The sequence below is a fragment of the Zalophus californianus genome, chromosome 3 (assembly GCF_009762305.2).
Source record: "Zalophus californianus isolate mZalCal1 chromosome 3, mZalCal1.pri.v2, whole genome shotgun sequence".
NCBI lineage: Eukaryota > Metazoa > Chordata > Mammalia > Carnivora > Otariidae > Zalophus > Zalophus californianus.
In genome coordinates, this window is record NC_045597.1 from 188,028,171 (window position 1) to 188,040,647 (window position 12,477).

The 12,477-nt window shown below is 41.3% G+C and overlaps 1 protein-coding gene across 12 annotated transcripts in view; it reads left to right on the top strand.

The window, feature by feature from the left end:
• Positions 1-12,477, top strand: part of GIGYF2 (GRB10 interacting GYF protein 2) — a 147,958-nt gene that overhangs the window by 103,420 nt on the left and 32,061 nt on the right. For all 12 annotated transcript variants that reach the window (XR_003518989.1, XR_003518987.2, XR_003518988.1 and 9 more), the window contains 6 exons: positions 2,445-2,536; positions 3,995-4,102; positions 5,136-5,236; positions 7,078-7,178; positions 9,507-9,668; positions 11,352-11,510. Coding sequence is in view for 9 of the 12 variants with exons in the window: in XM_027588411.2 (XP_027444212.1) it covers positions 2,445-2,536; positions 3,995-4,102; positions 5,136-5,236; positions 7,078-7,178; positions 9,507-9,668; positions 11,352-11,510 (723 nt within the window). In the remaining 3 variants the exon portion in view is untranslated. The remainder of the gene's footprint in view (positions 1-2,444; positions 2,537-3,994; positions 4,103-5,135; positions 5,237-7,077; positions 7,179-9,506; positions 9,669-11,351; positions 11,511-12,477) is intronic.

The window sequence follows — 12,477 nt, forward strand, 5'->3', positions numbered from 1 at the left end:
ACTGACACTGGGATACCTTTGAAGGGGAAATCTTACTCCTCTGCAGCTGCGTCTGGGCTTCTCCCTATAGAGTTCCTTTTGGAGGGCTTTGGATGGGTGGATGCCTTACTTTTCCTTCTCCAGGTTGGAGTGTTGCGTGGCTGCTATAGTCAGAAGTGGCCGTAGCCAGACACCTTTAGTGTGAACACTGGGTCACTGCAGCAGCAATCACCATTGATTTATTCATTAGCTGCATAGTTAAGGCCTGTGCTAGGCCTTGTGGTAGGTTCTTATACAATCAAGGTAAATAGGACACAAACTCTCTTATGGTCATAGGGGTTCATAGGTAAGAACAGTGGGCATCAAACTTGTTTGGCCACAGCCCGTAGTAAAATAAGTGAGTTTTACATCATTACTCTGTACATTCATAACTCTATGTGTATATTTGTGAAACAAGTTTCACAAAGCATTTTGTGCCATGCACATATTTTCTTCCCTCCCTTCCTCCCTTTCGATATAAATGTTGATCTTGACCCAGCAATTGATGTCACAATCCACTGGTGGGTTGAGACCTCCTATAATTTGGAGAACAGTGATGATTCCTCAGTGAGGGGAATTATTTCTGACATTTCTGTTATAAATCCAAAGAAAAATGAATTGTGTCTTCTTGTATAAATATTTAACTTATATACCAAGTTTGAGCTCTATTTCCCTTTTCTGAAATTGGGATGAGTTATTGTGCATGTTTCAGAGCTGAAAGTTCATCCCTTGGAGCTTGTCATGTTTGTCCTAGCCCATTTCCTGACTTCTAGTTATAGGGGCTGAGCCTCAGTTATGGGAAGAACCATGGCAAGCTCTGCTTCTGTCAGCTGTTATTGCTGTTGCCCTGAATGGCACTGATAAGAAGAGAGTTCACCTTTATGATGAATGTACCTTGAAATGTAGTTGGTTTTTTTTTTTTTTGAGATTTTATTTATTTATTTGAGAGAGAGCACAAGTGGGGTGAGGGTCAGAGAGAAAAGCAAACTCCTTGCTGAGCAGGGAGCACAAAGTGGGACTCGATCCCGGGACTCCAGGGTCACGACCTGAGCCGAAGGCTTAAGGACTGAACCACGCAGGCACCCGAAATGTAGAAGTTTTAGATTAACCAAGTGTAGCTTCCATCCTCCAGTATTTAATTGGAAAGAAAAATGTCCCCGAATTTCAAATGATCTCCACCCCAAGAAATTGTATATCCATTGTTTTGTTCCAAAGCATAGTCTATGTACGATAAAGATACAGACTATTCACTAATGATTTGCCTTAATCTATGTCACCCTTATGCTTTTATTATTTCTGTTATCTTCCACTTCACATTTCATTCTTTTCCCAATTTTAACTTTTCAGAATTTAAATTCCAGCTATGTTACTTGAAACACAAACTAAAATTTATTTTTTCTAACCTCATACACACACACACACACACACACACGTACATATTTTTAAGATTTTTTTTTTATTTGACAGAGTGAGTGAGAGCACAAGTAGGCAGAGTGGCAGGCGGAGGCAGAGGGAGAGGGAGAAGCAGGCTCTCCACTGAGCAGGGAGCCCGATGCGGGGCTCAATCCCAGGACCCCGGGATCATGACCTGAGCCAAAGGCAGACACTTAACTGACTGAGCCACTCAGGCGCCCCTCTAACTCATGATACATTAATAGCAATAGAAACACCTAATTTGGGGGTGGAAAGTTATAATTTTCAAAGCTCTTTCATATTCTGTTAATGTAAAACTTCTCAGCATCTTTAACAAGACATACTTCTACGCTGCTGTCTATATTCGTTATGGGCCCTTGTCAAATTCCTACTGTAACGTTAACTTCAGATATTTTTACTCCTTTCTGAAAGCTTTGTCCCGTTTCTCTTAATTTCTGCATGATCTCCAGATTTACAGATCACTTTTTTTTTAAAATAAAGATTTTATTTATTTATTTATTTGACAGAGACACAGGGAGAGAGGGAACACAAGCAGGGGGAGTGGGAGAGGGAGAAGCAGGCTTCCCGCGGAGCAGGGAGCCCGATGTGGGGCTCGATCCCAGGACCCTGGGATCATGACCTGAGCCGAAGGCAGACGCTTAACGACTGAGCCACCCACTTTTAACACTGAGAAATAATACATTTTTTGTAGTGACTCTGGAGTACAGTACAACATTTAACTTCAAGGGTAGGAGAAGAGAACAGCCCCTGAAACAAGGATCCCTTTCCCACCCTAGGGAATCTCTTATAATGCAGACACCACCTTTTTCCACTAGATGGCATTCTTTAGTTTTTTAAGAGTTTTTGTAATAGTTGAGTGTTTTGGAGCATAAAGGGGAGGTGGGAAGTGAAGGTCTGAGATTCAGTTTGCTTTCAGATAATATGTGGTAAATGGCTTTTATGCTCTTTGCAATTTGTTCAGGGTGTTTCTTCCCCTACCCCTTCACTCCTAGGGAGAGTTGGACCAGGAACGACTGACCAGGCAGCAGGAGCTCACGGCCTTGTACCAGATGCAGCACCTTCAGTACCAGCAGTTCTTAATACAGTAAGAGCAGTAACGCAGTAGGGTGCACTGCAGTATTCAAAGTGTCTTTATTTAAAAAACATTTTTTTGAAGAGTTTATTTGAGAGAGAGTGCACAAGAGTAGGGGGAGGGGCAGAGGGAGAGGGACACACAGAATCACCCCTGAGTGCAGAGTCTGATGGGGGGCTTAATCCCAGGACTCCAAGATCATGACTTGAGCTGAAACTAAGGGTCTGATGCTCGACCGACTAAGCCTCCCAGGAATCCCTAAGTGCCTTTAGATAAAATCTCCCAAGTTTCACCTTTTACAGCAGAGAACTAAAAGTTTATAGGATACTTCAGTCACCTAGCTAGTGGCATGTTACCACTATATATTTGGAGTTTGGTCTTACCTTCTTAAATACCAGAAATTTGCAGAAAATGACACATAACTAGAATTTCACTCTTTAGCTCCTAAAGCAAGAAACAAAAGCATTTTAAGAATTAAATGCCTCCTAAATAGCTCAACTTTGAATGCCACAGTGAAAAAACATAGATGAGAGGGCAGGAAAGAAGTAAAAATTTATACTGTTAGCATTGGTGTGGAATGATGGCAGAATCACTTAGATTATGTGTCCCTTTGGTAGAAGTAGTAAGATTTGCTGTCATCTGGTGCAAAGATTGGCAAACCGGCTTGATCTCTGTTGTCACGAGCAGGGTTTTATAGGAATACAGCGACACGCTTTTGTTGGTGTGTGGTCTACGGCTACTTTTGCACGGCAGTGGCAGAATTGAATAATTGCATGTGGCCTGCAAAGCTGAAAATATTTACTGTCTGGCTCTTTACAGAAAAAAATTTTTCTACCTCTCATCCAGTTGGGGAAAGAGAAATCTTTTTTTTTTTTTCCCAAGATTTTATTTATTTATTTGACAGACACAGCGAGAGCAGGAACACAAGCAGGGGGAGTGGGAGAGGGAGAAGCAGGCTTCCCGCTGAGCAGGGAGCCCAATGCGGGGCTCGATCCCAGGACCCTGGGATCATGACCTGAGCCGAAGGCAGACGCTTAACCGAATGAGCCACCCAGGCGCCCCGTGAGAAAAAGTCTTAACCTAAAATTTTCCAAGCTGAAACATAAATTTTGAGAATTTTTATACAAGTGATTTTATTTTTGCGAAAGGTGCTTCGTGTGAAAGAAGCTATTCAAATCTCTTTTTCACTTGCTTTCTGATATTTTTGGGGAGTTTGACAGTTTTTGACATTTTGTAAATTTTTTTTTGCTGTCCTCTTTGAGCATGTTATCTAGAAGTTCAGTTCTTTTTAGAATGAAGTGGAGAATTTTCTGTGTAACTATCCTTATCATGAAGAATTTTTAAGATTTATTTGATAGCTATTTCTAATGATGTTTTTGGGGGGTGGTGGACTGACCTTTGTCTTTCAGTATCTCAGTAAAGTGTACTAAATGTGCATAGACAGGTTACACTTTATTTTATTTTTTGAAGACAACAATATGCACAGGTTTTGGCACAGCAGCAGAAAGCAGCCCTGTCTTCGCAGCAGCAGCAACAGTTGGCACTTCTTCTCCAACAGTTCCAGGCTCTGAAAATGAGGTAGGTGGTCATTCCATGATGTGTCGTATCTGTGTGTGTGTGTGTGTGTGTGTGTGTGTGTGTGTGTGTGTGTGTGTATTAAAGAGAAGAAAGGAAATTTTAGTATAATGTGTGAACTCTGGTATCAAAATACCCACACAGGACACATATGTGTGTATTGTGTGTAAAACCAGAATATAGCTTTTAAAAATAGTAATTAAGCTGGCAATAAAACATTTTTGATCTTTTTACTTATAGAGGATAAATTTCAAATCAGAACCTCAGAATAATGACAATATTGGGAAAGCAATGTATTCTTACAGAACCAGCAAAAAAAAATTATAGTCTAGATGTTTAATCTCCTTTTCACCCATGAGATCTCAAGAAAGATACACTGCCACACAGAGTAAAAATTTTTCAGAACCCAAAAGCCATTAAGATAAGTCTGAGGAAAAGGAAATTATGCTAAAAGTCTTAAATTTCTGTAGTTTCAGATTATCATTCAGGGCAGTACTTGCTGTACTTCCTTCAGAGGTATCCGTGACTGTCTTAAAACCTTTACTGTCCGATTTAACCAAAACCTTCCACATTTCTCTTTTCAGTCCTAACCCAGCGAGTGAGGTGGGCACGTTAGGCGGTAAGGTGCCAGTTTACAGATGGATAAACTGATACGCTGAAAGGCTAAAGAACTCAGTTGACATAATACACAGAGAACTTCAGAGATAGAACTAAAATGAAGACCTTTTGACTTATGGTCTATGGGTTTTTCATTATAACATGCTGCCTCTTTTACTCTTATTGACATATTCTGAGTTTTTTAAGACCATAGGTATATGCATTATCTAGAAATCAACATTTGTTAATACTTTGATTCAGAAGTATTGATGACTGGGCCTCTATCTTTGTTCCTCCTCTAAACATTTTGGTAGTGTAATGGTTTAGTTAAAACAATGAAGGAGTTTTCTGGACAAATAGCCTGGAAATGTAGAAATTCCTCTCTATCTGTTTTTGCAAATGACAAGAACAAGTTGATTTTTTTATTTCCCTTTTGCAGAATATCTGATCAGAACATCATTCCTTCAGTAACTAGGTCTGTGTCGGTGCCAGATACTGGTTCTATCTGGGAGCTTCAGCCAGCAGCCTCACAGCCTACAGGTAAGAATTGGAGCTTGGTCTTCAGTGTAGCTCCAAAGATTTAGACTCTTACTTTATAATTCAATTTTTTTAAAATGTGTCAGTTTTTGAACCGTTTTATGTTGAATAGTAACAAATAGTCTCATTTTTTAATAGACCCCAGCAAAGGATTGAAAATATTATTGAAAATATACTGTTAAGGATTTGCTAGAAGTGTTTAGTAGATAAATTTCATGAATTTGAATCAGCCTCTCTCTTTATGTTGCTCTAACCAGTGTGGAAAAGTCCTATGAATTGTTTTTTGACTCTTCTGCCAGCCAGAGTGGAAAAAGAAAAAAAAGCTTAAGTAAAAACATCTGTTCTTTTGAGTGAAGGGTTAATATATAGCTTAACACTATAGGTACCCAGAAGTTTTGGGATGAAAAAAGCCTGCTTTAAAGTGAACACCCTACCTCATTCTCTGATCGTTTTGCATCTAATTAGAAAATTTGGGTCTGGGATTTTTAAAAAGTCTTGATATTGGTGGAACACTGATGGATTTTAAGGTTTGATACCTGCAGAGGTAGGTAGTTTGAACCATGGATAGTCCTTAAAAGAGGTTATAGTTGGTGTTGACAATTCTCAGGAACCATAGGCATTGATGGGTTTTTCTTAGAGCACTTGAGCTTGTCAGGTGGTAGTCTCTTGCTAACACTGATCCTGGGGATTATAGCAGGAGAAGGACTGATTATCATCCCTCATCAACTTTCCCTGCTCTGTGTACCTTATTTTTTCTTGGTAGCCGTTTATAGTTCGGATGTTAAAATATTCTCCAATTTTGGGGGGACTATTTATAAGTACCTTATTAAACAGTGTCTTTCTTTGGGTATGATACCAAATAGTCCATTCTTTTTATACAACCAATAATTTATAGTATAGAAATACTGTAGGGAGTAGAGAATGCTGGAAAGTGGTATCAGCAAACCTTGTGCTGGCAGTAGGAAAGCAGACTCAGAAGCCTTTATCTATTTATTTACTCCTGCATCTGACTCTGTGCTGCCTTGCAGGTCAGTAGGACCTGTTGTCATTTGTGAGACCTTCCCAGCCTTTCCAGAGGCCTCCCCAGCTCCAACTGTACCTCTTTCTTTCTCTTTGAAGTAAAATTCATATAACATAACATTAACCATTTTTAGATGAGCAATTCAGTGGCATTTAATACATTCACAATATTATGCAACTACTTAGTGCTCTCTAGTTTCACAGTTACATACCTCTCTTGACCCCACTCTCTATTGGGCGTGCAGTAAGAGGTTGTATGGCTTCTGGAAATATTGTGGGCTTTGGGATCTAATACACTGGGATTTAAATCCTGTCATGGCCACGTGCTTGGTGTGTGTCCTTGGGAATGTTATGAAACTACCCCTGACCTGTAGCTTATTCATCTGTAAAGATGGGGGATATGAACATAGGGTTTGTTTGTTTTGAGAGAGAGAGAGAGAGGGAGAGCAGAGGGTGGGGGAGGGGCAGCGGGAGAGGGGGAGAGGGAATCCTAAGCAGGTTCCATGCCCAGTGTGGAACGCGACACAGGGCTCGAGTTGGATGCTCGAACGACTGAGCCACCCAGGTGCCCGTCTTATAGGGTTTTTTGAGGATGAAATTAGTTTCCCAGCAAATGCCTGGTAATTTCTTTCCTTCTAGATGTGTTGAAGGATATTGATTTAAACCAGAGCCCATTGGCAGTTTAGTCTACCTAAAAGCAGCACAGATATGTATGATGGAGCTTATTCAGGGACAGGGAAACAGCTTTTTCATTAATGCTTGTGGATATGTGATCATGTATGTAAGCTCTGATAACCTTCACTTTTCCCCTTATTGTCTTATAGTTTGGGAAGGTGGTAGTGTATGGGATCTTCCCCTTGACACCACAACTCCAGGACCTGCCCTTGAACAGCTTCAGCAAATGGAGAAGGCCAAAGCTGCAAAGGTCTGAAACTCCTTCTTCCATAGCAGTGCATGCTTTCCATCTGTAGGACATAGGCATTTGTTTACCGATGTCTCTCTCTGGCTAACTCTGCTTTTTCCTATTAGTTTACTGTTACTTAGCTGGTATAAGCACATTCATGTTCTATCCTTACTGTTCCCGCTTTTCCCAAAAAAGACCTCAAACAATGAAAATTAACAAGTTTAAATTAAATCACTTAAAATTGGTTGGTTGGTTGACACATTAATGATTATGATCAGATGTATACTTTAATTACATTATTCATGGTATAAACACTTGTTATAAATTCTAAGACCTAGGAAAATAATACACTGCATTGCTTATCAAACCCTTGATCTGTGGCTTGAGTTCCTACATTGAATCTTTTTTTTTTTTTTTGAAGATTTTATTTATTTATTTCACAGAGAGAGACACAGTGAGAGAGGGAACACAGGCAGGGGGAGGGGGAGTGGGAGAAAGTGAAAGCCTTCTCATGGAGCAGGGAGCCCGATGCGGGACTCGATCCCAGTACCCTGGGATCATGACCTGAGCAGGAGGCAGACCCTTCACTGAGCCACCCAGGCCCCCCCCACCACCACCACATTGAATCTTTATAGCGGTTTTAGTTTACATTTCTTACTATCCCCAGACATGTGGTTGAAAAGCTCAACATAACATTAGATCCCATGTTCCATTCACATCTTCTGGAGGAGCAGGGAATCTTGAATTTTGGTTTTTAGTACTTTCCAGCTGGAGATGTCTTATCAACACTTAGTGTCATTGTAATGATTCTGAATTCTCATGCCTCTGGGAGAATCTTGTTCCTATTTTATACTTAATGTATTCTTATCATCTGAGGTAGCGACAGTCTCCTTATAGTGCACAGAAAGGGTTCATGGTCTGTCTCCATAAATGAGCAAGAGACCATAATTCAGCTAATTCTTTAGAGTGTACTAGTACTGTAGTGCTTTGTGCTGGGAACACATAGATGATGAGGGAGGGTTAGGAACTTGCAATCTTTTGTGTCTGGGGGGTGTGTGTGTGTGTGTGTGTGTGTAAGTGGGTGGGGGCAATGACACACAGGCACGTAACACTTAGAGTTACAGGTTAGTCAGGAAAGCACATGGGCTAGCTATTCTCACCCAGTTGGAGAGGTGGGTGTCAGGAATTGGGTGACACTGTTGATGGACAGTAATACCTGCACTAATTTTCACTTGAAGAACAGTAGGATTAACCCAGTTGAAGGAAACAGTTCCTGTAAAGGCTCAGAAATGCATGAGAACATACTGGCTCAGGAAGCAGCTCAATAATTTGGTCTGGCCTGGAGCCATTGTGTGTCTGAGAGATAAGTGAAGAGCGAGGAGGCTAAGATGAGGCAAGCCAGTCATGAGGGCCCTTTACACATGTCCTGGTAGAGGGTTAGAATTTATTTCAGGGTGAAGGATGGTGTTATGTGTAAGCCAGGAATGATTTTTTTGGTGGAACTTAAGATGTGCTGGGGAATGTGAGCAAAACGGATGCCGGGAAACCAAGTAAGGGACTTTTAGAAATGTGGATGAGAAAGTGAAAGCCTAAACTGTACGTGTAGCAGTGAGAAAGGAGATGAGGTGCTGGATTGGACTAGTAACTAGGAATTATAAATGATAGAATTTGTTAAGTGGTTGGTCTTCAAATTTTAAAGAAGTCTGTGATTTTTCACACTAGCAGCTTTACAACATTGCTATTAAAACGTTGTAGACACACTGTTAGATCTTGAATCAGAAAATCCTTGTAGGGATGAGCAGAGTGCCACCCCAAGAGAATTCTGATGTTACTCTCCTGGTGGTCTCCTTCTCCCATGTCTAGGAGATGGGATGTGGTAGTGTGGAGTGAGGAGGTAGCTAAATGTCGGGGGAGAGCCCATTCAGTTTAGGAGAGCGTGACACTGTTCTGCCTACTGCGACATACCAGAGCTGAGTTCTCGCAGAGCTGGTTTCATCACTCGCAGTACAAGCAACTGTGAATGGTGTAGTGTCTGCATCTTCCAGCTTCTCCTGATGGTACAGGTTGGTGATGTTGGAGTGTTTCTCTGCTTGGCTACAGGTTTCTTTTTCTTCTTCCTTTTTTTTAAGATTTTACTGATTTATTTGACAGAGATGCTGCGAGAGAGGGAACACAAGCAGGGGGAGTGGGAGAGGGAGAAGCAGGCTTCCCGCCGAGCAGGGAGCCTGATGCGGGGCTTGATCCCAGGACGCGGGGATCATGACCTGAGCCGAAGGCAGACGCTTAACGACTGAGCCACCCAGGCGCCCCTGGCTTCAGGTTTTTAAGAGTATTTTCTTGCAATCACAGCTAGAGCAGGAGAGAAGAGAGGCGGAAATGAGGGCAAAACGGGAGGAGGAGGAACGGAAGAGGCAAGAAGAACTGCGGAGACAGCAGGAGGAAATCCTTCGGAGGCAGCAGGAGGAAGAAAGGAAGAGGCGGGAGGAAGAAGAGCTTGCCCGAAGGAAACAGGTACACCTCGGAGAACACGGACCCCAGAATTAGCCCTGAACCGCATTCATGGTTCTTGGGACATGGTCCCTCTGAGGTTGAGAGGGAGTTAATAGCAGGATTGGGATTAGAGCCTTAGGAGATTCACTTCCTTTAGAAGAAATATCTGTGACCCAGTAGCAGCCCCTGGCGGGTAGCTTCAGTCCTGGTAAATAACCGGAGTTGATTTCTTTGAATATTCTCAGTTAGATTTCGGAAGTAACTGAGTCTTTGCTTTATAACCAGTGATGATGAACAGTTTTTGTGGACTTTGGCTGTTTATATTTCGTTTTTGGGAATTCTCTGTTCATGTGCAGGACCCATTTTTCTGTTGGGATTTTTACAAATCCCATTTGAAACAATCCACTCTGTAATGGACCCAAAGTCCACTTTATCTCACATTTCATACCCGTTGTTAGCCGCAAGAGGTACTCTGTGGAAAACAAAAGGGTCCCTGCTGAGATTAGATTTGAACTACTAATATTTCTTAGGGTTACACTCTGCAGTAGCATGTAAGGGCTCTAAGAAGTATTGCAGTAAAGAAATCAGTTAACTTCTGTGTTGCTCAGTATTTCTTAAATTTTGACAGTGAGACACTTCCCCTTTTTTAAGATTTTACTTATTTATTTGAGAAAGAGAGATCACGAGCAGTGGGGAGGGGCAGAGGGAGAGGGAGAAGCAGACTCCCCTCCAAGCAGGGAGCCTGATGCGGGGCTCCATCCCAGGACCCTAAGATCATGATCTGAGCCAAAGGCAGATGCTTAACCGACTGAACCACCCAGGCGACAGAGACCCTTTTCTTTGTACTTGACATGGGGGATTTCGTTCTTCAGAACACATTCTAGAATACACAACTTTGCTCAGTACTTCTGACTAGAGAGCTTATTTCTACCACACCAGGCATTTTTGGTTGCTATGTTGATTTGACCTATGTTCTGGGTTCTCTGTTGATTTGGGGGGGGTGGGTAAATAAGGATTAATGGTACCAAAGAGAAGCCAAAGCCTCAGGCCTCCTGTAGCCCTTTCTGGGGTTAATTAGTAAATGCAGTAGCTAATGTAGAAACTAGGATGGACTCTCAGTGTAGTGCTATTTAACTGCTGCTGTTTTATTTTATTTATTTTTATTTGTTTATTTTTTAGAGAATAGAGCGTGTGTGTGCTTTAATGGGTGGGTGGTGGGGATAGGGGCAGAGGGAGAGGGAGAATCTTTATTATTATTTACTATTATTATTTTTTTTTTAGAGAAAGGGAGCAGGGAGGGGAAGAGGGAGAGAGAGAAAATCTCAAGTGGACTCCACACCCAGTGTGGAGCCCGATATGGGGCTTGATCCCTCAACCCTGAGATCATGACCTCTGGGCCAAAATCAAGAGTCAGACACTTAACCGACTGAACACCCAGGTGCCCCACTATTTTAAATACAAATTATTTTAATTGGTGATATGTTTACTTCCCAACTCTTTTTACTCTAGATCCTGGTTATATTCTTTTTATATTTACTGTTGACAGAGCCTTAGCAGCACATAGTCTGTTTCTTTTCAGGTTATAATGGGATATACAAATCAAGATCCAGAGTTTGTTTCTTTCTGTCTCTCTCTCTCTCTCTCTCTCTCTCTCTCTCTCTCTCTCTCTCTCTCACACACACACCTTTTTTTTTTTTAATTTAGGAAGAAGCTCTGCGACGCCAAAGGGAGCAAGAAATTGCATTAAGGCGACAGCGAGAAGAGGAAGAAAGACAACAGCAAGAAGAAGCTCTTCGGAGACTGGAAGAGAGGAGGAGAGAAGAGGAGGAAAGGCGGAAGCAGGAAGAGTTGTTACGCAAGCAGGTGACAGATGGTTTGCTCTTCTCATGGCTTCTTTGAAGCTAGGAATTTGTGATTAGAAAGTGTTTGGATAGGAGGATAGCTTATTTACTGAAAATTATTAGAAGAGACCTGACTCTTACTACTTTTGTAATGACTGTCCCAAAGGTAATTGCAGAAGCTGGACAAAATATCAAAGAACCAAAAACCCCCAGGATACCAGGGAGAAATCTAAAGAAGGCCTACCCTTTAAAAAACCAAATGAGAGATCTGCAAGTTGACCACTTTTGCCTGAGGGTACTCTCACTTTTCTGAAGTGCACTATTCAGTGCTACTTCGTATTTTCATAGGCTGTGTAACAATGGGCACTATCTAATTCTAGTCCAACCAGGTCATTCTGCCACTTACAGGCAGCCAGAACCCCTAAAGCATTTCCTTTTAATGTTTAAGAACTTAGAATTTTTTTTTTTAGTAGACTTTATTTTTAGAGCAGTATTAGATATTCAGAAAAATCTGGATGATAATAGGGTTTTCTCTCTATTATTATCTTATATTAATATGGCACCTTTGTCACATTAAACCATTATTGATATATTATTATTAACTAAAATCCATAGTTTTCACATTTCCTCAATTTTTCCCCCATGTTTTTTTTTCTGTTCCCAGATCCCAAATCCAAAATATTATATTTAGTTGTCTCCTTAGCTTCTTCGCTTGACAGTCTCTCAGGCTTTCCTTGTTTTGAGGGTCTTTGGCAGTTTTAAGGTATAATGGTCCGTATGTTATAGGGTAACTCTCTATTGGAACTCATCTGATGTTTTTCTTACAATTAAACTGGACTTACGGGGTTTGGAAAGTAAATCACACAGAGGCAAAGTGCCATTTTCATCACACTATATCAAGGATACATATTTTCAACAGGACTAATGACTGCTGGTGTAGACCCTGGTCACTTGGCTGCAGCAGTGCCTGTCAGGTTTTTCCACTGTAA